General features: G+C 38.9%; 1 protein-coding gene and 1 pseudogene across 3 annotated transcripts in view; both read left to right on the plus strand.

The window, feature by feature from the left end:
- Nucleotides 1-2,438: 2,438 nt before the first annotated feature.
- LOC308096083 (class I histocompatibility antigen, F10 alpha chain-like) overlaps nucleotides 2,439-24,010 on the plus strand; it is an 86,924-nt gene continuing 65,352 nt past the window's right edge. Inside the window, exons 1-8 of one of the 2 annotated variants that reach the window (XM_080443361.1) lie at nucleotides 2,439-2,577; nucleotides 3,134-3,400; nucleotides 6,045-6,323; nucleotides 7,092-7,394; nucleotides 8,301-8,411; nucleotides 8,511-8,534; nucleotides 10,459-10,504; nucleotides 11,138-12,068. In XM_080443361.1, the coding sequence (XP_080299487.1) occupies nucleotides 2,523-2,577; nucleotides 3,134-3,400; nucleotides 6,045-6,323; nucleotides 7,092-7,394; nucleotides 8,301-8,411; nucleotides 8,511-8,534; nucleotides 10,459-10,504; nucleotide 11,138 (1,086 nt within the window). In that variant the 5' untranslated portion in view covers nucleotides 2,439-2,522 and the 3' untranslated portion in view covers nucleotides 11,139-12,068. Of the gene's footprint in view, nucleotides 2,578-3,133; nucleotides 3,401-6,044; nucleotides 6,324-7,091; nucleotides 7,395-8,300; nucleotides 8,412-8,510; nucleotides 8,535-10,458; nucleotides 10,505-11,137; nucleotides 12,069-24,010 lie in introns of those variants that run through there. The other variant, XM_080443360.1, reaches the window with a different exon arrangement.
- The window catches only part of LOC308096082 (major histocompatibility complex class I-related gene protein-like), a 55,633-nt pseudogene continuing 48,666 nt past the window's right edge, over nucleotides 17,044-24,010 (plus strand). The window contains exons 1-7 of the transcript XR_013935114.1: nucleotides 17,044-17,165; nucleotides 18,564-18,830; nucleotides 19,954-20,231; nucleotides 20,682-20,975; nucleotides 21,812-21,910; nucleotides 22,776-22,983; nucleotides 23,709-23,787. The product of XR_013935114.1 is annotated as a major histocompatibility complex class I-related gene protein-like (transcript). The remainder of the gene's footprint in view (nucleotides 17,166-18,563; nucleotides 18,831-19,953; nucleotides 20,232-20,681; nucleotides 20,976-21,811; nucleotides 21,911-22,775; nucleotides 22,984-23,708; nucleotides 23,788-24,010) is intronic.

The raw sequence follows: 24,010 nt of genomic DNA on the forward strand, positions 1-24,010 counted from the left end.
CCTGGTTGCCCCAGGTACGATTCTAGGCCACGCCAGCATATGTGTCGATGAAATGAAATTCGTCCCTGAGCAAGACTCTTAACCCCTAATTGCTCACAGGCCCTCATTGGAAACAAGCCCGCAAGGACTTTCATGAACGTCCTGTTTAAAGGATTTATCCTTACAGCAACTTACAAGGAGTGAACAGGTGGGGGCGCCAGTGCTCAAAATATGCTACAACGGCACAGATGAGAGCAGGGGTTCTCAAAGTGGGGTCCACTGGGACACCCAGTGGTCCTTGAGATGATTCCAGGGGGTCCCCAGCAAAAATGAGTTCATATAGCATCAAAATCTATTTAACCACTTTAACCCGATATACATTGGATATGGAAATATATATATATATATATACATATTGAAAGAATGTGAACATTTTGTTATATTTTCTGAAACATTTTGACAACACAAATCTTGTCTACCGTAGGTTTCCCTGGCACAGAATATTTTCAAATGTTATTTAGGGGTATTTGGGGTGGAAATGTGATGTCCACAAATGAGACATTCCTCAAAAAGGCTTTTACCTTGTGTGAACTATTCTGTTGCACTTACATTTGGTGTGTACTGATACATAAATATGAACATTATTAATTAATACAAAATTAATTTAAATTATGGCCTGTAAATTAGAACAAATTGTGCATTTCTTTGGGAAAGACATTTTGATGGTGTATGTCTGCAATGCTAAGTCATAAAAAGATATCTTTTTGTGTGTGTGTGTGTGTGTGTGTGTGTGTGTGTGTGTGTGTGTGTGTGTGTGTGTGTGTGTGTGTGTGTGTGTGTGTGTGTGTGTGTGTGTGTGTGTGTGTGTGTGTGTGTGTGTGTGTGTGTGTGTGTGTGTGTGTGTGTGTGTGTGTGTGTGTGTGTGTGTGTGTGTGTGTGTGTGTGTGTGTGTGTGTGTGTGTGTGTGTGTGTGTGTGTCTCATTATATCATGTTCAGCAGTTTGACTGTTAAAAAACAAATAGCCACTTGGAAGGCGCTCCATACTGAGTTATTGACACCTGAAACCAGTTTGATTTGTTGATTGTATATCATAATTAAACTTAAATATTAATAAATAAAATATAGCAAAATCATAGGATATACTAACATTTATATTTTTTATCTAATATTACTGCTGAATACTGTAAAATTAAACATTAGCCTATCAGTTCACTCCAAATAGCCTAGCCAGAGACAGAGACAAACAGAGAGAGAGGGAGAGAGAGACAAAGAAAAAGAGAGACAAAAAGAAAGATGGACACAGAGACAGGCAAACCAGTTACCAGGTTGGTATAACTATAAAGATCTGCATGTGATTTAATGATTACAGTATTTGGGAAGCAGATGGGGCTATGCTGATTTTGATGTTTGTGTAGCATTTAGTTCTCAGTCTTGTCTTGTATTGTTGTTGGTGATGATGAATCACAAAGATAAGGTCATAATAATACTCAAGAATCAAGAAATAATCAAGAGGGGGTTATTCACTCACTAAACCAGTTAAAAGTGATATTTTTGTTTGTTTGTTTTTCGTTAAAAGTTACAGCTATATTCTGATATATATTTAAAAAATAAGGGTCTACCTGCAATATATTAATTGTAGGTAAATTAACAGCAGTATGGAGGTAAATTAATCCATATATCTACTGATAGATTATAATACATGAACCTATCTTTGCATTAATGATGAAATTGGCTAAATCTCTCTCACACTGTTTAGTATAAATCCTTGGTTTCACTTTTAACAACCTCTGTGGGTGAAATCCCCCTAGAAACACATGATGTTCAATATTGTTGAATTTCTATTGGCTAGAAGGTGCTGGCGCTTATCTCGAACACCGAGTTGAACGACTCATTATAAGGGTTGCCATGTCCGCTTATTATAAGCGACTTTGGGCTTCTTTTTCTGTAAGTTGCTTGTAAATATTGGTTAGTTGCGGGTTGCGTTTTTTTTGGGCTTGTTTCTTAAAAGTGTAGTTGCTTATTTGGGCTTGTTTCCTATTTTTTTTATTTATTATTATTATGGTTGAAACCAGGCAGTGGTTCTCAAACATTTTGTAAATATTGTGTTCCAATACCTTCCAGGGACCCCTCATATACCAGATTTGTGGATTGTGTTGTTAGAATCATGTTTCAAAAATATTCCACATTTTGCACTTTTTTCCAAGACTTTTTTTTTTAAATAGCAGATCTACAAGCTCACAACTGAATAGCCAATTAAGTACGTTTAAAGGTCGAAGGGCTCGTTTCTTTTGGGATTGTTTTCATAGACTTGGTTGCTTGTTTATCTCCCAACACCTGGCAACACCGCTCACTTAGGGCGCGTTCGAAAATACAGCACTGAGCGCACTGGCCAATACAAACTAATAGGCGAGTGTGCTTCGGTGCGTAATTTCCGAACGCACCCTACACAGTGTAGGTAGGCCCTACTGTGTAGACACTAGACACCATGACACTAGACAGCAGACACTGAGCTCAACCTAACGTTCTTCAGACCGATGTCAAGATGAGAGAGTTTGTCATAGGCCTGCTGTTGCTGTTCTTCCATGTCGCATCTCCAGGTAAAACCAATTCTTCAATTCTTTCATTTAAACTTAAAACGTTTATTTTACATTACTGTGATTTAGCCTCACTTTACTTCAGCTGGTCTAGACCAGACATCAGCATATATTAATAGTTTGTGACATCCACCGTCCACCATCGTGTGTTGGCCATTGTAATAATATAGGATATTATTGCTGAAGAGCATCACAAGTTAAAAGGTTGACAAGAACAAACAGACAGAGAGACAAAGAAAGACAGATGCACACAGAGACAGGCAAACAGACCGACCTATAGAAAAAATAGGTAGACTTACAGATAAAAAGACACAAAGACAAATAGACTGGCAGACAGAAAGACAGATAGAGAGACCCATAGATGGACAGAGACAGACATGTTTAAACAGAGACAGGCATGGTTTCCTATAGATTGAATGGAAAACCGAGATGATCGGTTAGAAGTGTTTTCTTGTTTGTAAAGCTAAAGGAATTCCAGGTCATTAATGTTGTGATTTAATCCAAAAAAAAAGTGTAATTAAATAAAGTTAAAAAGTTATATTTACATTTTGTCTTACAGTGTCTCACTCCCTGAAATACATCCACACTGCATCCTCTAAAGTCCCAAACTTCCCAGAGTTTGTGGTTGTTGGGATGGTTGATGATGTTCAGATGGTTCACTATGACAGCAACACACAGAGAGCAGTTCCCAAACAGGACTGGATGAACCAGGTCACAACAGATGACCCACAGTACCTGGAGAGGAACACTCAGAATGCCTTTGCTCTGCAGCTGACTAACATCAACAACATAGACATCGTAAAGCAGCGCATGAACCAAACTGGAGGTACGTTTATGTTCCACTTACTTGCATACTGTTGAAATTATTTTATTCACATTGTTGGAAAAAACAATCAATAAGATGTAACCTATTTCATAGCTAAAACATTTGTTTTGACCAGCCAATGTGATACGATAATATTCTAAATAACCAGCCAAATGATATCTGAATATGACAGCTTGAGCCTACACTGCTGCACATTGATCCCCATCTTGTTTCTCAGCCACAACTCAGTTGTGTGTGTGTGTGTGTGTGTGTGTGTGTGTGTGTGTGTGTGTGTGTGCGTGTGCGTGTGCGTGCGTGTTAAATATGACATCATATCATAGCTTAATAATAATGATTATAATATCAATAAATACATAAATAGAAAATTCTATACATTATTTTTACCGGTCAAGATGGCCAACAATATTTATATTTAATGGCCAATTTATATCTAGTCAGCCAATGGCCAGCATATACAGTACCAGCTAATGGAAACCTTGGTCAGTAGACTGACTATAGACTAGTGTATATTAGTATACTGTACTAGTGTACTGTCTATAGACTAGTGTATATTAGTATACTGTACTAGTGTGCTGTCTATAGACTAGTGTATATTAGTATACTGTATTAATGTACTGTCTATAGACTAGTGTATATTAGTATACTGTACTAGTGTGCTGTCTATAGACTAGTGTATATTAGTATACTGTACTAGTGTGCTGTCTATAGACTAGTGTATATTAGTATACTGTACTAGTGTGCTGTCTATAGACTAGTGTATATTAGTATACTGTACTAGTGTACTGTCTATAGACTAGTGTATATTAGTATATTGTACTAGTGTGCTGCTGACTATAGACTAGTAGTGTACACAGTGTTTCATCCACTGGTCTCCTAACATAATAAACAAACCTGTAGTATTTGATGCATTGGCCCCTCCTATTGTCCTGGAAATTAATATATTCTGTATTATATTGCATTCATAAATTTACTCTGAGAGAGTCGAAGGAGTAATTCAGAGCCTTCAGTGCTCTTCCCATGTGGAAATTCAGATCACTGTGTTCTACGAGCACACAAGAGCGCACACTAGACACTTAGACAAACTGTGTCTTCATCACAGTATTGTCTGAGTGTCACGCTGCAAACAAGGAAGTTACGGCGAAATGTCATAGTTGTGTCTTGTTTGGTGAATGAATTTACCAAAAATGTCTGACTGCATTATCTTGCTAGCTTGTTAACCCATTAAGACCTGAAGCCGATTCTAGAAATGTCCTCTAAATCCCAACAGTATTCTGAAAAACATATGTTTCTATATCAGTGGTTCTCAAACTTTTTCATGTCAAGGACCCTCAAAATTATATGTGTTTGACCGCGGACCCCCATCTCAAAATATTTTGTTCCAGGGACCCCCAGAAGCAAAGATTTGAGTTAAAAATGTTTGCTTTAAAACTATATATATTCAAAGATTTGCTCACATTTTCACGATTTTTCAAAAATAGCAGATCTACAAGCTCATAGCGCGGCACTCGGTGCCGCGCTATGAGCAAATCAAAAAGTGACACAGATGCATTTAGGTCACATGTAGGTCATATTGACACAAAACCATCATGTTTGATACACTAAAATTGTACAAACTATTTCCTATCATGGCAATAATGTTAGTGTTTGTCATCTTTGGCACTCTGGGTCACCAATTCTCACTCATAAATTACAGTGAGGTAGGTGTGTGTGTGTGTGTGTGTGTGTGTGTGTGTGTGTGTGTGTGTGTGTGTGTGTGTGTGTGTGTGTGTGTGTGTGTGTGTGTGTGTGTGTGTGTGTGTGTGTGTGTGTGTGTGTGTGTGTGTGTGTGTGTGTGTGTGTGTGTGTGTGTGTGTGTGTGTGTGTGTGTGTGTGTGTGTGCATGCAGCCTGATCTCCAGAGATCTCCGTAACATTGCACGGATCCAGTGCACTTCATTCCATGGATAGTCGCCTAGAAACCCCGAAATTGCGTGCATATGTACGGCGAGTCCCAGGGTGGAAAAACCCGGAAGCAGAGCAGTCCCCACAACAAAATGTACGATTCTGTGCCTATCGGTACATAACTCAAACGGCGCTGAGTAGGCACAGGCGAACGTCACACCGTTCAGGACGGCAACTCGGTCGCCTTAGCTCCCTCGGTGGTCCTTCACGGGGTGACAGTTCGCCTGTGACTGCGCGCCTCCGTCATGGTTTAGTCACAATGGGTTAGATGCGAGGCGGCTATGCACGGAATTTCGGGTTTTTCCGTGTCTATTCACGGAATTTCAAAAACGTTCAAAGAGAACGTTGTCCTCTGGAGATCGTGTGTGTGTGTGTGTGTGTGTGTGTGTGTGTGTGTGTGTGTGTGTGTGTGTGTGTGTGTGTGTGTGTGTGTGTGTGTGTGTGTGTGTGTGTGTGTGTGTGTGTGTGTGTGTGTGTGTGTGTGTGTGTGTGTGTGTGTGTGTGTGTGTGTGTGTGTGTGTGTGTGTGTGTGCGTCCGTCCGTCCGTCCGTCCGTCCGTCCGTCCGTCCACGTCAGTGGGTGTAGTAGATGGATTCTGTTGTTCTCAACACACCAGGTGGTAAAGACAGAATATTAACAACCCACAGTGAACTGTAGCAGGATGTCTGTTGTTTACACTGTCTGTCTGTCTGTCTCTCTCTCAGGTGTCCACATCGTCCAGTGGATGTATGGTTGTGAGTGGGATGATGAGACTGGAGACATCGAAGGTTATAATCAGATTGGTTATGATGGAGAGGACTTCATCTCATTTGACCTGAAGACAGAGACATGGATCACTCCTAAACCACAGGGTTTCATCACTAAACAGAAATGGGGTCAAAACAAAGCTAAGATTGCATACGATAAGCACTACCTGACCAGTACATGCATTGAATGGCTGAAGAAGTATCTCAACTATGGGAAGAAGACTCTGCAGAGAACAGGTACAATAACATTATATGATGGAGGTGTACTTATATAAATATGTTATGCAGTAACATTATTACTATGAGAAGAACAGAGAACAGTTACAACACGAGGTGATGGAGTTGTACTTAACCCGTTAAAACCGAGAAAGCATCATCTGTGTCATTTTAGATATAGGATAGCAACATACGTTTTTCAGAACGTTCTTAGGATTTAGATTTGAACAGTGGTTTAGAATAGTTGGTTCTCAAAAATAGCAGATGTACAACACAAATCTTCTTTTCTGGGGGTCCCTGGCACAAAACATTTTCAGATGGGGGTCCGCTGCCAAATGCATATCATTTTGGGGGTCCTTGGCACAAAATAGTTTGAGAATTAGAAGGCATTTGTAATCGGCCTCAGGATTTAGACCTGGTAAGCCTATACGTTGTTATACTGTATCTTTCAATCCGGGAAAGCATCAGTGTCATTTTAGTTTTTGATATTGTATTGATACATGATTATTTTATTATTTTTTTACATTTTTTAATACAAAATGTAAGTTTTTCAGAAGGTTAGGATTTAGAAGGCGTTAATTCTCTCTCTCGTTCTTTCTTTGTCCCTCTCTCATTCTCTTACTATATATTTTCCTTAGTCTCTCATTTCATTTGTTCAAATGTTCCATTGTTATGAAATAAAACAGTTCAATAAATCCAAGCAAAGTCAACAAATCCACATTCAAATACAAACAACCCCAATAATATATTCTCTCTCTCTCTCTCTCTCTCTCTCTCTCTCTCTCTCAGAGCTTCCCTCTGTATCTTTCCTCCAGAAGACTCCATCCTCTCCAGTGAGGTGTCACGCTACAGGTTTCTACCCAGACAGAGCCATAATGTTCTGGGCTAAAGATGGAGAGGAGCTCCAGGAGAACGTGGACCATGGAGAGCTCCTCCCCAACCATGATGGAACCTTCCAGATGAGCGTTGACCTGAACCTGACCTCAGTCCAACATGAAGACTGGAAGCAGTACGAGTGTTTGTTTGAGCTCTATGGGGTCAAAGAGGTCTTCAAGTACACACTGGACCGAGAGCTGATCAAGACCAACCGGGGTAAGACTGTTATTATAGGACTAAAGGAGCAATGGATGTGCTGCCAAAGAAGTTAGATCAAATTAATTCACTAAGATATCATTAATAACCTGACACTGTCATATTCATTCTTAATCGTGGGTAAACCCAGACACCAAGACATCTAAGTTTAAACCAACTTTCTAAAGAGGTCACTGGCTGGATCACATGACTATAATCTTAAAACCCACTCACAGATGTCATATAGACTAGATTAGAGTGAATCCACTTTACTGAACACAGTTATTTTAATCACTCTACCCATAGATATATAAATAGATAGATAGATAGATAGATAGATAGATAGATAGATAGATAGATAGATAATTCCTCTATTTCATCTGTTTTCTGCAGTGGTGGAAAAAGTACTCAAATGTTTTACTTAAGTAAAAGTATCAAAACCACAATATAGATATACTCTGTTACAAGAAAAAGTCCTCTAATTTAAATGTACTTCAGTAAAAGTATACAAGTATTGGCATCAAAATGTACTAAAGTACCAAATGTAAACATATTCATTGTGTAGAATGCCATTTCACAAGTGATCAAAATGTATAAAAATCATTTGAAAATAGCAGATCTACAAGCTTGTAGATCGACTATTTTCAAATAGCCAAAGTATATAGGGAAGAATTGGTTAATGCGTCTTTTGTAATAATAATAAAGATCTACAAAGTAACTAGTAACTGAAGTTTTCAAATAATTGTAGTGGAGTAAAAAGTAAAATATTTGCCTCTGAGATGTAGTGGAGTAAAAGTACTGAAATTTTAAAATATTCCAGTAAATTTTTTAGGAATCGTTTGAGAAAAGATTCCTCAAAAATGTCCTCAAAGTGCTTGAGTACATGTACTTAGTTACTTTACACCACTGGTTTTCTGTATTTTATAGCTCCAGTTGAACCCAAAGACAACATGACCTTCATCATCATCGCTGTGGTGGTTCTTGCTGGATTCGCCATCCTCGTTCTCCTCGGAGTCGTCATATACAAGAAGACGACAGGTGAGGCTGTAGAATGATGTACATTTTGGTTTCTCAAATTATATAATTTAATTCTTTTTGAGCTAACCGCTGTTATATCTCTTTACCTCTTTATTTCAGCTTCACCTCCTCCCACTCCATCTCGTAAGTAGTACTTTATTGTTACTTCACATTCATCTGGTCTGATAATCCACCGACCCCAAAGTACATTCAACATTACTGACACAAACAATTGCATTAAGGAGTAAGGATCATCCTTAAATTGAACGTCAGAGCAAATAAAAACGTCAATTAACGTCTCTGTTGGTGTTCCGGAGACAATTGTCACCATATTTTCATATTAGTCAAAGTGCAAGATCACAATAATGTTTTCACATTCATATCATCATATCATGATGTTGAGACTCAACATGATGAAACTATTCATAAAGTCAGCCTAACATTTAATCATGCTGTCCGTTATATTGACATGTAGGCTCTATGTAAACTTACCACCGTAGGAACAGTGGTTACATACAGTATAGGGTGACTGTCATAGCTGGCTCTTGCCATGACAAATAATGGGGAAGGGAAACCAAGGTAAAGGTATAACAAATAGTGTTTATTAAATAATCCCTAACAAAATGCAGCCAAAGTATAACGGGATGTGGAAGCAAAACATGATAAGGCTAAGGATCCAATGTGGTGTGTTGAGTCAGTAAATCAGTAGTGTGTGTAAATGTAAACGAATATGGTGTACTGCAAGATGTGTGGATGGAAAGTACAGTCAAAACCTTAAGTAACAAAGACGCATGGAGAATGAATAGAGGCTGGTGGAAGACAGCAGGTTTGTATTCCGTGGATTTCTCTCTTTGAAAAGGCAGTACATGAGCTGCTTTTGTAGGCTCCTGAAGACACCGGCCCAGGTGCCCGCCAATGAGCCATTAGCAGGAATGCAGGTTGCCCCACCCTGCTCACCTAGGAAGATGATTAGTAGCCAGGCAGCAACTCTATATAAGGGAGTGGGGCATCACAATGACTGATTGACAACATCAGCCTCAGCTCAGCGTTTCATTCAGACAGGCAATGCATTTGTTCATGTTTCCTGATTGGTTAGGGGAGCATGTTTATATGAACAGAACATGATCAACGTCTATGCAATCACTGAAAACAACTATTATTATTTTTATTCCGGTGAAAACCGGGACAAATTTGTAGTGAATGTTGAAAACCGGGACATACTGTACTGTATGTACATTTAAGTGTTTTAGAGATATTTGTTGGGACTTGGGACACACAGCTTTAAATCGAGACAATCCCGGCCAAACCGGGGCGTCTGGTTACCCTAGTTAAAGGGATATTTCACTTTCAAAAAAACCTTTTGACATTTTATCATCTACTCAGGCCTTTGTGAGCCCCCCAGACAGTTTTTAAGTTGCTTGATTCAGTATTTAGATATTTGATATTCATTTTATCAGACACGCCCCCTTCCTATACAAACCCATTGTAACTTCAAACTACATTTTAACCATGTTAGATTCATCGAAAACACCCGTCCTTGGTTCTGGTGACTCACCCTGCCCTCCTAATGCGTGAGGGGGCCGTGTTTTTCCGATAATATTTTTCATTTATTTTATTTAATTTTATTATTGCATTTTTTTTTTCATTTTCCTGAAAAAGTATTAAAAATAAATGAAAAAAGTAATTGAAAAAACACGACCCCCTCGCGTATTAGGGGGGCGGTATGAGTCACCAGAACCAAGGACGGGTGTTTTTGATGAATCTAACATGGTTAAAATGGAGTTTGAAGTTACAATGGGTTTGTATAGGAAGGGGGCGTGTCTGATAAAATAAGATCAAATATCTAAATACTGAATCGAGCAACTTAAAAACTGTCTGGGGGGCTCACAAAGGCAGATAAGTAGACGATAAAATGACAAAAAGTTTTTTTGAAAGTGAAATATCCCTTTAAATAACCACAACATAACCGTGTGTGTGTGTATGCATGTGTCATACAGTAGGTGCTTAAACAAATACCAATACACCCCTGTTGATGGCGTATCCTAACTATGTATTTCTTACATTACAGATTCGGAGGTCATGAAACTGAATCCAGAGACACCTTCTTGCACATAGTAAGTCACTTTAATATTAGGTAGTGGTTCTCTCTTGTCTCAGGGGTTTCTATTCTAGGTAGTTCATTGCATGCACTCAGTGGACCATGTCGAAATCTACAATGAAAGCCAGCTGTACTATGAGACTCCAGGACGAGAGCTTAGAAATATTATAAGTTGGGCGACTCGATAGCCGAATGGTTTGGGCACATTATACCACAAAATGCCCTCTTCAGCATTCCCCTGGTTAAACTCCTGACTGACCAGACTGTTTGCTGTGTGTCATTCCCCTGCACTCTGTCTGCCTTTCCTGTCTCTCTCTCACTGCGTTATTGAAATAAAGCAGAAATTGTATGCTATAATTACAAGCAGCATTATTTAGATGTAATGATCACCTCATCCATTAGTTGTAATTGTATTGATTAACGGTTTAATTTGAGGTTTCCTGTGTTTCCAGGAAACCTCAATATTTAACAGTAACAGCTTTGATAGTTAAGAGAAAAAAAGATAGAACAAGTTAAACTGTTTAAATTAATCAAATGATATTTTTTATCAGAATGTATATCCCCCTCCCCACCTGATGTATATAATGTTTTAATGTAAGTGATCAGTATTTTTGTGTTCTCTCTCATGTGTTAATTCTTGTCATTTTAGGTTTGCAGACAGATGCACTGGAGCAAGTAGAGACTTTCTCTCTCTCGTTCTCTCTCTCTCTGAATGCTGTGAGAAGTGGTTTATAAACCATTCATACATCTTTATAAACAAGGGTCAGTAATCCATTATAGTTGCAGATAAAACATAATTACATTATTCATACTTTCAAAATAAAGGCAGGCATTTGTGAGTTATATTATGGACAACCACGATGCTTTTCAGTGTATTGTCAATTAGAATAAACTCACATTTAATGTCATCCAATTGGTTTAAGATGATAAAAGTATCATCGAGTTGGGCTACTTTTTGTCATTAAAGTGTTTTGTAGGTAATCAGTCATGGATTACTTAAAGTCACCTTTTAAATCTAGATTTTTAAGCTTTCTATAAATCCTTTATGAATACTAATTAGGCTTACAAGACATGTCTAATAATGCCTTATGAAAATTTTAAGATGTCCACGTTACACCTTTTCAAAAGCAGTTTATATCCTCAAAGAGAAGGATAGAATAGATGGAGGTTTTTGTGTCATTATGAAGTTATGGGACACATATGCACACACAACATAGAACATGTACATACAAGCATGTATGCTCACACATACACAATACTTATTTGGACAAAAAAATAATGTGAGTTCAACATTGATTTCCCCATGATGTAAATATTTAAATTCTATTTTCCTATTGTGTTTTCACTGTGTGTTTTTAAACTTTTGTCTCTAAAAAAAAGAAAAACTAATTGATTGGTTATGAGGGGATGTGTTTGATCTCTTTTAAGTTTTTTGTACATATTGACAATAATGAAGAATACTTCAAATATGTTAAAAGACCGATATGTGTCTACTAAATGAAGGCCAGATGATTTGCATTGTTTTTACATTCATTTAATGGCCTACTGCTAATTTCGTTTTTAATAAAGACAAAAATACTCTTTAACAGTCTGCCTCTTTCTTTTAGAATCATAAATAAACAAGTTAATCCGTAATTGTGCCAAATATGGATATTGTCAGAGTAGTCAGTATGACCATATAAACTTTAGAAAATGTATCATTGTTTTTGCACCAAGTCATCTAAATGTTGACATTATTGTTAAATTGTTAAACATTAAGTGTATGATTAAAAAGCCGATGTTTTTTCTGTTAAGCATTGTAGGGAATACTGTATCCTTTCACTCAGGGTGAGATATGTTTTCTGTCTTTATGATGTCAGTTAAACATTCTGATGTGTTAAACACTTTGTCAGGTGACTGATCATAAATGTAGAAGTTCTATTATGTTCTATAAATAACATTCACCTCACAACAGAGTTGAAGTGGATGGTCAAGTTTAGAAATCACTTGGCACTGTGTTGGATAAATGAAGACATGAGATTAATCTTTATAGTATCATGTTATCTTTATTCATAATATCCAACTCATAATCTCTCCATGTAAGAAACCAACCATAGTTATCAGCTGCATATATCATTTATAATGTGAACAGAGGTAGGATGTCACCGGTCTACACTTCACTACACATCAAATTAACCGTCACCTGCTCGCCTTATATCCTAGTTTGTAAACCTGCATGAGAACAAATATGGATACGTCTATAGGATTCAGCAGACGTGGTGAATGTCTTGTCTCTCCATGTAGTAGAGGCCCTAGGAGGGGTCCACGCGCGACTGCTTATTTTTTTTTCTAGTTTTGATTTTTGGCATCCATAGGACCTCTAATATTGGGATTTTGATGATCCCAAGAAAAAAAGTGGTCCCAAGTGTGTTTTTTTCAATGTTTTATTACCCCTATGAGACCTGGGAGATGGCTGGCTGGAACGCCGGCGAGAGTGTCTTTCGGAGACTGTGGAACGCTCACATTTAGACGTAGCCCAAAGATAGAGATACCATTTGATTCCAGACAACCTCAGGTTTCCAATGAGACCAACCTTTTCATGCTACCTTGTCGGGAAGGGGGCTAAATACCTAACGATTCAAAGTTAAGACAACATTTTGGCGAGGGAAAAACGACCATCACCATTTTCGAAATGGTCCCTTGAGCTGTCACCTCAATATATGTGAATGGAAATGGGTTAAATGGATACCTACAAGCCTCCCCTGTACAGACATGTCACATTTATGCCAATCTCATGCAGTTTTGGGCAATAACCATGCAGTGTTTTGCATGCAGTACAAATATGTAATTTCCGCCTATTGTAAAAAGGAGACCACTTTACTGCATCTATAGCTGTATGAGACCACTGTACTGCATCTATAGCTACATGAGACCACTGTACTGTATCTATAGCTGCATGAGACCACTGTACTGTATCTAGACCACTGTGCTGAATCTATAAACCACTGTACTGCATATATACACCATTGTACTGCATTTATAGACCACATACATTGACCACTGTACTGTATCTAATATAGACCACTATACTGCAACTCAACACAACTTAAAACATTTATTTATAAAGCACATTTAACATGACCAGGTCACCCAAAGTGCTGCACAGGTCGCCACGAAGGCTCGGTAGATGCAGTACAGTGGTCCACAGATGCACTAGAGTAGTCTACAGATGCACTCGAGTGGTCTACAGATGCATTATAGGTGTCCACAGTGGTCTACAGATCACGACAGTGGTCTACAGATGCACTAGAGGGGTCTACATATCACAACAGTGGTCTACAGATGCAGTATAGGGGTCTAAAGATGCACTAGAGTGGTCTACAGATGCACTAGAGTGGTCTATAGATGCACTAGAGTGGTCTATAGATGCACGACAGTGGTCTACAGATGCACTAGAGTGGTCTACAGATGCACTAGAGTGGTCTACAGATGCACTAGAGTGGTCTACAGATGCACTAGAGTGGTCTACAGATGCACTAGAGTGGTCTACAGATGCACTAGAGTGGTCTACAGATGCACGACAGTGGTCTACAGACACACTAGAGTGGTCTACAGAGGCACTAGAGTGGTCTACAGATGCAGTACATGGTCTACATATGCACTACAATGTGTCTGTAGACCACTCTAGTGTGTCTGTAGACCACTATCGTGCATCTGTAGACCACTTTAGTGTGTCTGTAGACCACTCTAGTGCGTCTGTAGATGACTCTAGTTCGTCTGTAGACCACTCTAGTGCATCTATAGACCACTGTTGTGCATCTATAGACCACTCTAGTGCATCTTTAGACCCCTATACTGCATCTGTAGACCACTGTTGTGATCTGTAGACCCCTCTAGTGCATCTGTAGACCACTGTCGTGATCTGTAGACCACTGTGGACACCTATAATGCATCTGTAGACCACTCGAGTGCATCTGTAGACTACTCTAGTGCATCTGTGGACCACTGTACTGCATCTACCGAGCCTTCGTGGCGACCTGTGCAGCACTTTGGGTGACCTGGTCATGTTAAATGTGCTTTATAAATAAATGTTTTAAGTTGTGTTGAGTTGCAGTATAGTGGTCTATATTAATAGATACAGTACAGTGGTCAATGTATGTGGTCTATAAATGCAGTACAATGGTCTATATATGCAGTACAGTGGTTTATAGATTCAGCACAGTGGTCTAGATACAGTACAGTGGTCTCATGCAGCTATAGATACAGTACAGTGGTCTCATACAGCTATAGATACAGTTCAGTGGTCTCATGCAGCTATAGATACAGTAGAGTGGTCTCATACAGCTATAGATGCAGTAAAGTGGTCTCCTTTTTACAATAGGTGGAAATTACATATTTGTACTGCATGCAAAACACTGCATGGTTCTTGCCCAAAACTGCATGTGATTGGTATACATTTGACATATCTGTACAGGGGAGGCTTGTAGGTATCCATTTAACCCATTTCCATTCACATATATTGAGGTGACAGCTCAAGGGACCATTTGGAAAATGGTGATGGTCGTTTTTCCCTCGCCAAAATGTTGTCTTAACTTTGAATCGTTAGGTATTTAGCCCCCTTCCCGACAAGGTAGCATGAAAAGGTTGGTCTCATTGGAAACCTGAGGTTGTCTGGAATCAAATGGTATCTCTATCTTTGGGCTACGTCTAAATTTGAGCGTTCCACAGTCTCCGAAAGACACTCTCGCCGGCGTTCCAGCCAGCCATCTCCCAGGTCTCATAGGGGTAATAAAACATTGAAAAAAACACACTTGGGACCACTTTTTTTCTTGGGATCATCAAAATCCCAATATTAGAGGTCCTATGGATGCCAAAAATCAAAACTAGAAAAAAAAATAAGCAGTCGCGCGTGGACCCCTCCTAGGGCCTCTACTAATGAGGCTGAATGTGAACCGTGCTCTTCTTTAGACTCAAAATTCCGCCAACCAGAAAGTGAAACCAAACACACTCTTTTATCACGTTAAATTTAACTCATAAACTCCACCTTATGCTTCTTGTTATTCATCTTTTGCATTATGCATTCAGATGTGTCATCTGTGCTCCTGTGGTATATTTTATGTGTGTGTAATGCTCTACTACAGGCCACATTTCCCACGAAGAGCACAGGAATAATCTACTTGATCTTATTATATTCTAATAATACTCTTAATATGGATATTCTAATAGTGTCCATCCATAATTACTGATGAGGTCATGTCAATGTCATCATTCATTAAGATCTATTAAACTTCAGATGTGTCTCGTCTACAATCAGGCCCAGGTTGACACTATGGTATTCCCCTGGACAAAAACCTGCCACACTGAATCCTACCTGGCAACAAATGATGTCACAGAAGTTCAATTTTATTAGATCTCCACTAGCCAGGTCGAAGGCCAGGGATGGAGATTATGTTTTTAACTGTGTGTGTGTGTGTGTGTGTGTGTGTGTGTGTGTGTGTGTGTGTGTGTGTGTGTGTGTGTGTGTGTGTGTGTGTGTGTGTGTGTGTGTGTGTGCGTGCGTGCGTGTGTTTTTGTGCATGCGTGTGTGTGTGTGCGTGCATGTGTGTCCTATTTCATACTGACACAGCTAATAATCGCTGATATTGTTGAATGTTTCATCTGAAGCAGACATGCGTCACACGCACTGAAACCACCACGCGTAAAATAAAAAGCATGAAATCAGATCTAAGCTGACTGACGCTTCACGCTTACAACCATCTAACAGGTATATTTCAGAATCTTATCATCTAGTTTGCTAAATGATACATCCACAGTCCACACCTAACTGCACAGCAAACTCCAGAGTTTTGCTGCCTAAACTGTAGTGATGAACCAGTCGGTTAGATGTCTCTGTCCTGTTACAAGGATCTTTCCATGAAGCCCTTCTATTAGTGCCATAATTACAGTAAAATATAGAGTTAGGCTTGGCTTTCCACATAGTATGTGGAGCAGAAATGAATCTGTTTTTGGACAGACCATAGGCCAACAGGTGTGCTAAATACACTGCTGGTTTGTATATTGAAATGTACCTGTATATGATAGTATTTAATGGCCTTTATTTTCAGATGAAGTATGCAGTCGCTGATGTTACTGTATTACTGGTTCCAGAGTGTCATATAGGAGTGTAACTGTTAACCCCCTCCACTAGTCTCCATTTGCTAGTATGAACATGTTCAAAATGGCCACGGAGCAGCCAAGACGAGGCCTTCATGGGTGCTATCATGGGCAGTTTATGTTTCACATATTATGTACTGACTCTGATTGACTGACTCCCCAAGCGTGTGCGTTGTCATGTTTGTGTGCTTTGGAACCTGAACTCACTGCAGACCTCAGCAGACAATATGGTTCATGGTTCATCATGATATGCATGCAGTGTTTCTCTCTACTTAGTACTAGTTTCACTTTTAAAACCTCTGTAGGTGAGATCTCCCTAGAAACATATGATGTCACAGCATTAGGGAATTTCTATTGGCTAGAATTGGCTGCTGGTTCCATGTTCATCATGATATTTATAGACTTGAATACAGAGCAGAACGTCAGATCGACTCATACCCAGTGAGGAGACACTGAGCTGTCCTTTTTGATTTACATTCTTCAAACCGATGTCAACATGAAAGAGTTTATTCTACTGTTGCTGTTTTACCATGAAGTATCTCCAGGTAAACTTTTAGATTCTTTCATTTAAACTGTTGTAGTTTCATTACTGTGTTGTGATACTGATTTACCACAGCACTGAGACATTATAGGCCTATTCTACCCTGTGTGTAAAACGTAATGCTGGTTTGTCATTGATTGATTGATTGATGTACTTTATTTAGTAAGACATGAGAACATCAGTACATGGAAGTACAAATTCACAATACAAGGTCTACTAAACTGGAAGACTCATTAAGCACTAAGCTTGTTTAAGATGAGATCCCCATGCACACAAATCATCATGATGACATATAAGAGACAGACAGATATATATACACACTACTATACAGAATGTCATACAATCAGCTTACAGGTTACTGGTATGAAGAGTGAAAAAAATGTACAAGAGAAGAAAAATAAAAAGGGGGGGGGGGTAGGGGGGGTAGGTTAAGACTTAGACAGGGGCCATTTTCGAATTGCAGCCTCCTGAAGGTGTATCTTTAGGGCTGTTTTGAAAGTGAGTAGGGTTTTACACTCCTTTACTCCTTTTGGTAGGGCATTCCACATTTTTGATGAATAGCATGCGAGAACGAGTTCATTCCCGTTGTTGAGCCAAATCTGGGTTGAACATGATTCGTGGAGCTGCCTCTGGTGTTATGATCGTGGACTTTTTGGAAGTATTTTGACAAATACAGGGGGATCCCAATGTCCTAAATATGTTTTTATATTTCTAGTGCAACCAAGTTAATTGAAAGCAGACTTTTAATCTACTTTATTAACACTCCAATTCATAGACTGATTAATTATTAAAAATGTCATCATCATTCAATCCTAATGTTTCATCAAACGTCTCATTCACCACTATGACTAACACAACCATAAGTAGCCACTGGAGGGCGCTCTGTACAAACCAGTTTCCTTGGCTGATTGTATTATAATTAATTACGTAAAAGTAATATTAATAAATAGAATAATTTTCTAAATATGCCCTGAGGTTATATTTTATATTCTCTCATATTGCTGCTGCATTATTGAAGAGCATCATCAGTTATTTTATATATATAGTCAAAAGAAGGATAATAGGAGCAGTGGCGGACATTTTCTGGTTCCTCCTCTCTCATTTTTCATCGACTCCAGAAATTTCTGAAAATATTTATATAAATTATTTTGAGCCTGGAACCAAGCCATCCAGGCTCCTGGTGAACCATAAAACATTTGATTCTGTGTCCAAATTGTTTTCCTTCATATAATTAAATCTTCAAATATGTTTTGACATATTTGACATAAGCATAGACATACACAAACACAGGCAAACAGACAGACAGACAGGTACAAATGAATAAATAATGAAAGACAGAAACACAGACGGAAAATTGCAATTCAATAATGTTAAATTGTTATATTTCCATTTTGTCTCACAGTGACTCACACCGTGAAATACTTCACCATGGCATCTTCTGAAGTTCCAAACTTCCCAGAGTATGTAGTTGTTGGGATGGTTGATGATGTTCAGACAGAGTATTATGACAGCAACACACAGAGATACGTTCCCAAACAGGACTGGATGAACCAGATCACAACAGAAGACCCACAGTACTGGGAGAGGTACACTAGGGTATCTGTGGGTAACCAGCAGGTCTTCAAGGTCAGCTTGAACATTGTAAAGCAGCGCTTTAACCAAACTGGAGGTATGTTTATTTTCACAAGATTTGTATTTATTTATTATATTCCTCAAGTATAACTAAAAATATTATAAATGACATATAGAGCAGGGGTCTTCAACGTTTTCCAGTCCAAGGACCCCTTAGGTGAGAGAGAGATGAAGCAGGGACCCCCCCCCCCCCCACTACATATTGTATAAAATTGTGTTGCAGATTAAAATTTTTCATAGATTTCATTGATAGATTCATAGACTTGTTTTATAAAACTGTTGTGTTGGATTTTCATGTTAATATGTATTTTTAAACAGTTAACCACTTAAACCCTCAAAACTTAGTTAATTTTTCTGCTCTTTTCCCCTTACACCAAACCTCTTTGCCGAAAATAGCCGATCTACAAGCTTTATGTAGAGGCGTTGTGAGCTTATAGATCGGCTATTTTTGGCTAATGTTCCCCTCAGAATGGGGTTCAAGGGATTAATGTACAAAAAAAAAGTTCCTATCACACAAAGATTTGGTGGACCCCCTGTAGTAACTCTGAGGACCCCCCCGTTGAAGACCCATGACATAGAGTCACCTACACAGTACCTGGCAGAACCATATTACATTTTTGAAACACAATTCTTATATGACATAATAAAAAGAGAAAATACAAGTTTATGGGATTTATAATGAGAAAAACACTGACCCAGTAGACGTGGGTGTGAATCAGGACTTCAATATTCTATACTGTAGCAGCCAGTAAACAGAGTATTAGGCCCTTTACACACTGGATATTTTGCCAAACTAACCTCTCGTCCAAACACATTTATTTTGTGTGTGTGTGTGTGTGTGTGTGTGTGTGTGTGTGTGTGTGTGTGTGTGTGTGTGTGTGTGTGTGTGTGTGTGTGTGTGTGTGTGTGTGTGTGTGTGTGTGTGTGTGTGTGTGTGTGTGCCTGTGCGTGTGCCTGTGCGTGTGCGTGTGCATGTTCCTGTAGCTTCCATCCACACTATAACGTCAGTGGGTGTAGATGGATGGTCTGTTTCTCAGTGGTTATGAATATCAACCACTGGCACCGAACTGTAGTAGGATGATGTGTCTGAGGTTTACTATACTGTCTGTCTGTCTGTCTGTCTGTCTGTCTGTCTGTCTGTCTGTCTGTCTGTCTCTCAGGTGTCCACATCATCCAGAGGATGGTTGGTTGTGAGTGGGATGATGAGACTGGAGACATTGATGGTTTTCAACAGTGGGGTTATGATGGAGAGGACTTCATCTCATTTGACCTGAAGACAGAGACATGGATCACTCCTAAACCACAGGGTTTCATCACTAAACTGAGATGGGATCAAGACAAAGCTGACAAGCATACACAAAGCACTTCCTGACCAGTGTGTGCATTGAAGAGCTGAAGAAGTTTGTGAACTATGGGAAGAAGACTCTACAGAGAACAGGTACAACAACACAATGTGATGGAGGCGTACTTAGATAAATATGTTAAGATGTAGTAACATTACTATGAGAAGAACAGAACAGATACATGGAGATGTGATAGAGTTGTACTGAACATGAAGAGACAAGGGTTTCCAGGGTACAAGTCATATATCTGTCTCTTTGTCTCTCTGACTTACGCCCCTCCATCGTATTGTTCTTCTTCTCTCTCTGTTTCTTTTTTTCCTGTTTGTTCATCCCTGCTTTTTTTATATCCCTCATTTTCACACTGTCTGTCACTCTGGATATGTATTCTCTCTCTCTCTCTCTCTCTCTCTCTCTCTCTCTCTCTCTCTCTCTCTCTCTCTCTCTCTCTCTCTCTCTCTCTCTCTCTCTCTCTCTCTCTCTCTCTCTCTCTCTCTCTCTCTCTCTCTCTCTCTCTCTCTCTCTCTCTCTCTCTCTCTCTCTCTCAGAGCTTCCCTCTGTATCTTTCCTCCAGAAGACTCCATCCTCTCCAGTGAGGTGTCACGCTACAGGTTTCTACCCAGACAGAGCCACAATGTTCTGGGCTAAAGTTGGAGAGGAGAACGTGGACCATGGAGAGCTCCTCCCCAACCATGATGGAACCTTCCAGATGAGCGTTGACCTGGACCTGACCTCAGTCAAACATGAAGACTGGAAGCAGTACGAGTGTGTGTTTGAGCTCTATGGGGTCAAAGAGGTCTTCAAGTACACACTGGACCGAGAGCTGATCAAGACCAACTGGGGTAAGACTGTTATTATAGGACTAAAGGAGGAATGGATGTGCTGACAAGAAGTTACATCAAATCATTATTAACCTGACTCTGTCATATGCATTATGAATTGTGGGTAAAGCCAGACACCAAGACATCTAAGACTCAGATCAGTTTAAACCAAGTTTCTACAGCCGGTCAAAGAGGTCACTGGCTGGATCACATGACTATAATCTTAAAACCCAATCACAGATGTCAAATAGACTAGACCAGAGTGAGTCCCCTACTGAACACAGTGATTTAAATTACTCTACCCATAGATAGATAGATAGATAGATAGATAGATAGATAGATAGATAGATAGATAGATAGATAGATAGATAGATAGATAGATAGATAGATAGATAAATAGATAGATAGATAGATAGATAGATAGATAGATAGATAGATAGATAGATAGATAGATAATTCCTCTATTTCATTTCTGTTTTCTGCAGTGGTGGAAAAAGTACTCACATGTTTTAAAAAGTCCTGTATGCTAAATTTCCTTGAGTAAAAGTATGACAGTATTGGCATCAAAATGTACTTAAAGTACCAAAAGTAAAAATACTCATTGTGTAGAATGTTCCATTTCACAAGTGATCAAAATGTAAAAAAAATCGTTTGAAAATAGCAGATTTTCAAATAGCCAAAGTATATAGGGAAGAATTGGTTAATGCGTGTTTTGTAAGAATAATAAAGATCTAGAAAGTAACTAGTAACTAAAGTTTTCAAATATTTGTAGTGGAGTGAAAGTACAATATTTGCCTCTGAGATGTAGTGGAGTAGAAATTTGTACACCACTGGTATTCTGTGTTTTATTGTTCCAGTTGAACACTCAGACTACATGACCGTCATCATCATCATCATCGCTGTGGTGGTTCTTGCTGTCATCGCCATCCTCGGAGTCATGTACAAGAAGAAGAAAGGTGAGGCAGTAAAATGATGATGTTATTTCATTAATATTGAGCTAACCGCTGTGATATCTCTTCATCTCGTAAGTAGTACTTTATTTTTTACTTGCAAGAGAGCAAATACAATGTAACATCTCTGTTGGGGTGCCAGACAATTGTCACCAATATTTAATTATATAATTACAATTTACAATTTAGACATGTAGCAGACACTCTTATCCACAGTGACTTACAATGCTCAAGGTAAACACATACATCTAAAGCAGAGAGACAGTGTAGTGCCTCTGTAAACTACGGTCACAGGTAAACCATCTGAAAATGTTTTGTTCCAGGGACCCCCAGAAGAGAAGATTTGTGTTAAAACATTGAAAATTATTCAAAACATACCAATACTTTCAAGATTAAAAAAAAAATTGTTCAGTAGCAGATGTATTGTATATCTGCTATTTTTGAATAGCCAACGTATAAAATATGGATAAAGTCATCAAAATGATTGTGATTGTCACGGTGCAACCTGTGCCCCATATACACATACACACATCTGACTGCATTCCAAGTTATGCAAGAACTAATGGTTTTAAACTGGTGTATTGAAATTGTATGTTCACTGATTGTTTGCTAGTTGTCTCTCCTGCACTGCTGGTGGCAGTTCCCTTGATGAGGAAGGTGCCATGTGCTGTGGAGGAGAGGGGGCTTCCTAAGTTTTAGGAGTAATGTGTTTATTTAAAACTGTCATAGTTTTCACCCCAAGTTATATTTGTTTAATTGTAACGCATCGTTAGGAATGTTTAGGTTACTTTTATGCTGTGGGGAATCTATGTGAGTATTTATGGAAGTATTTGGAAGAATTGTTGCTAATTGGTTCTGTGTCTTGTGGTAGGATCCACTTCCAATTTAAAGGAGGCTGCAGCGCCACAGGGAAACGCAAGCAACATCCCTGAGGGAGAGCTGCAGGGCCTTGTGATCACACAGGGAAACACAAGCAACAGCCCTGAGGGAGAGCTGCAGGGCCTTGTGATCACACAGGGAAACACAAGCAACATCCCTGAGGGAGAGCTACAGGGCCTTGTGAACAACGTGTGATCAAGGTACAGCCTGAAGAGAGTTCTTATCCAGTTGGGTCTTGTTTATTAGTGTTTGCCTTAAGTGTTATTTATTTATCTCATTGCTTTATTTTTGTATTTTTGGCCAGTATTATTGTTGCTGTTTGTAAATCCTTTTGCACTGGAGTTCGGTGGAGGAGTTGGGCGAAAAAAAACAAAACAAATAGCATCTCTGACCATCCAGGACGAGAGCTTAGAAATATTATAAGTTTAGCCGAATAGCCGAATGGTTGGCACATACTGTACCACAAAATGCCTTCTTCAGCATGATGGTTATAAACTACTGACTGGTTTGACTGTTTTCTGTTTGTCATTCTGCACTCTGTATGCCTTTCCTGTCTCTCTCTCACTGTCGTTATTTGAATAAAGCAGAAATAGTATGTTATAAATACAAACAGCATTATTTAGATGTAATGATCACCTCATCCATTTGTTTTAATTTTATTTAATGAAACTATTTAATCTGACCACTGGTTCTCAGGAAACCTAAATGTTTAACAGTAACATAGCTTTGATAGTTAAGAGAGAAAGAGATAGAACAAGGCAAATTGTCTTAAAGATTAGCCAAATATATTTTACAGAATGTATATTGATGATCTTATGTCATTACCCCCCCCCCACTTACATTTTGTAATGCAAATTATGTTTTGAATGATCAGTTGATCAGTATTTTTGTGTTCTCTCTCATGTGTTAATTCTTGTCATTTTAGGTTTGCAGACAGATGCACTGGAGCAAGTAGAGACGTTCTCACCATCTCGCTCTCTCTCGCTCTATGAATGCTGTGAGAAGTGGGTTATAAACCATTCATACATCTTCATAAACAAGGGTCAGTAATCCATTACAGTTGCAGATAGAACATTAATTACATCATTCATACTTTCAAAATAAAGGCAATCATTTGTGAGTTGTATTGTAGACAACCACGATGCTTTTCAGTGTATTCAATTAGAGTCAATTAGAATAAACGCACATAATATTATCCTCGAGTTGGGCAATTTTTTGTCATTAAAG

The sequence above is a fragment of the Gymnoscopelus braueri genome (genome assembly GCF_963280865.1).
Source record: "Gymnoscopelus braueri genome assembly, chromosome: 11".
NCBI classification, from domain to species: Eukaryota; Metazoa; Chordata; class Actinopteri; order Myctophiformes; family Myctophidae; genus Gymnoscopelus; species Gymnoscopelus braueri.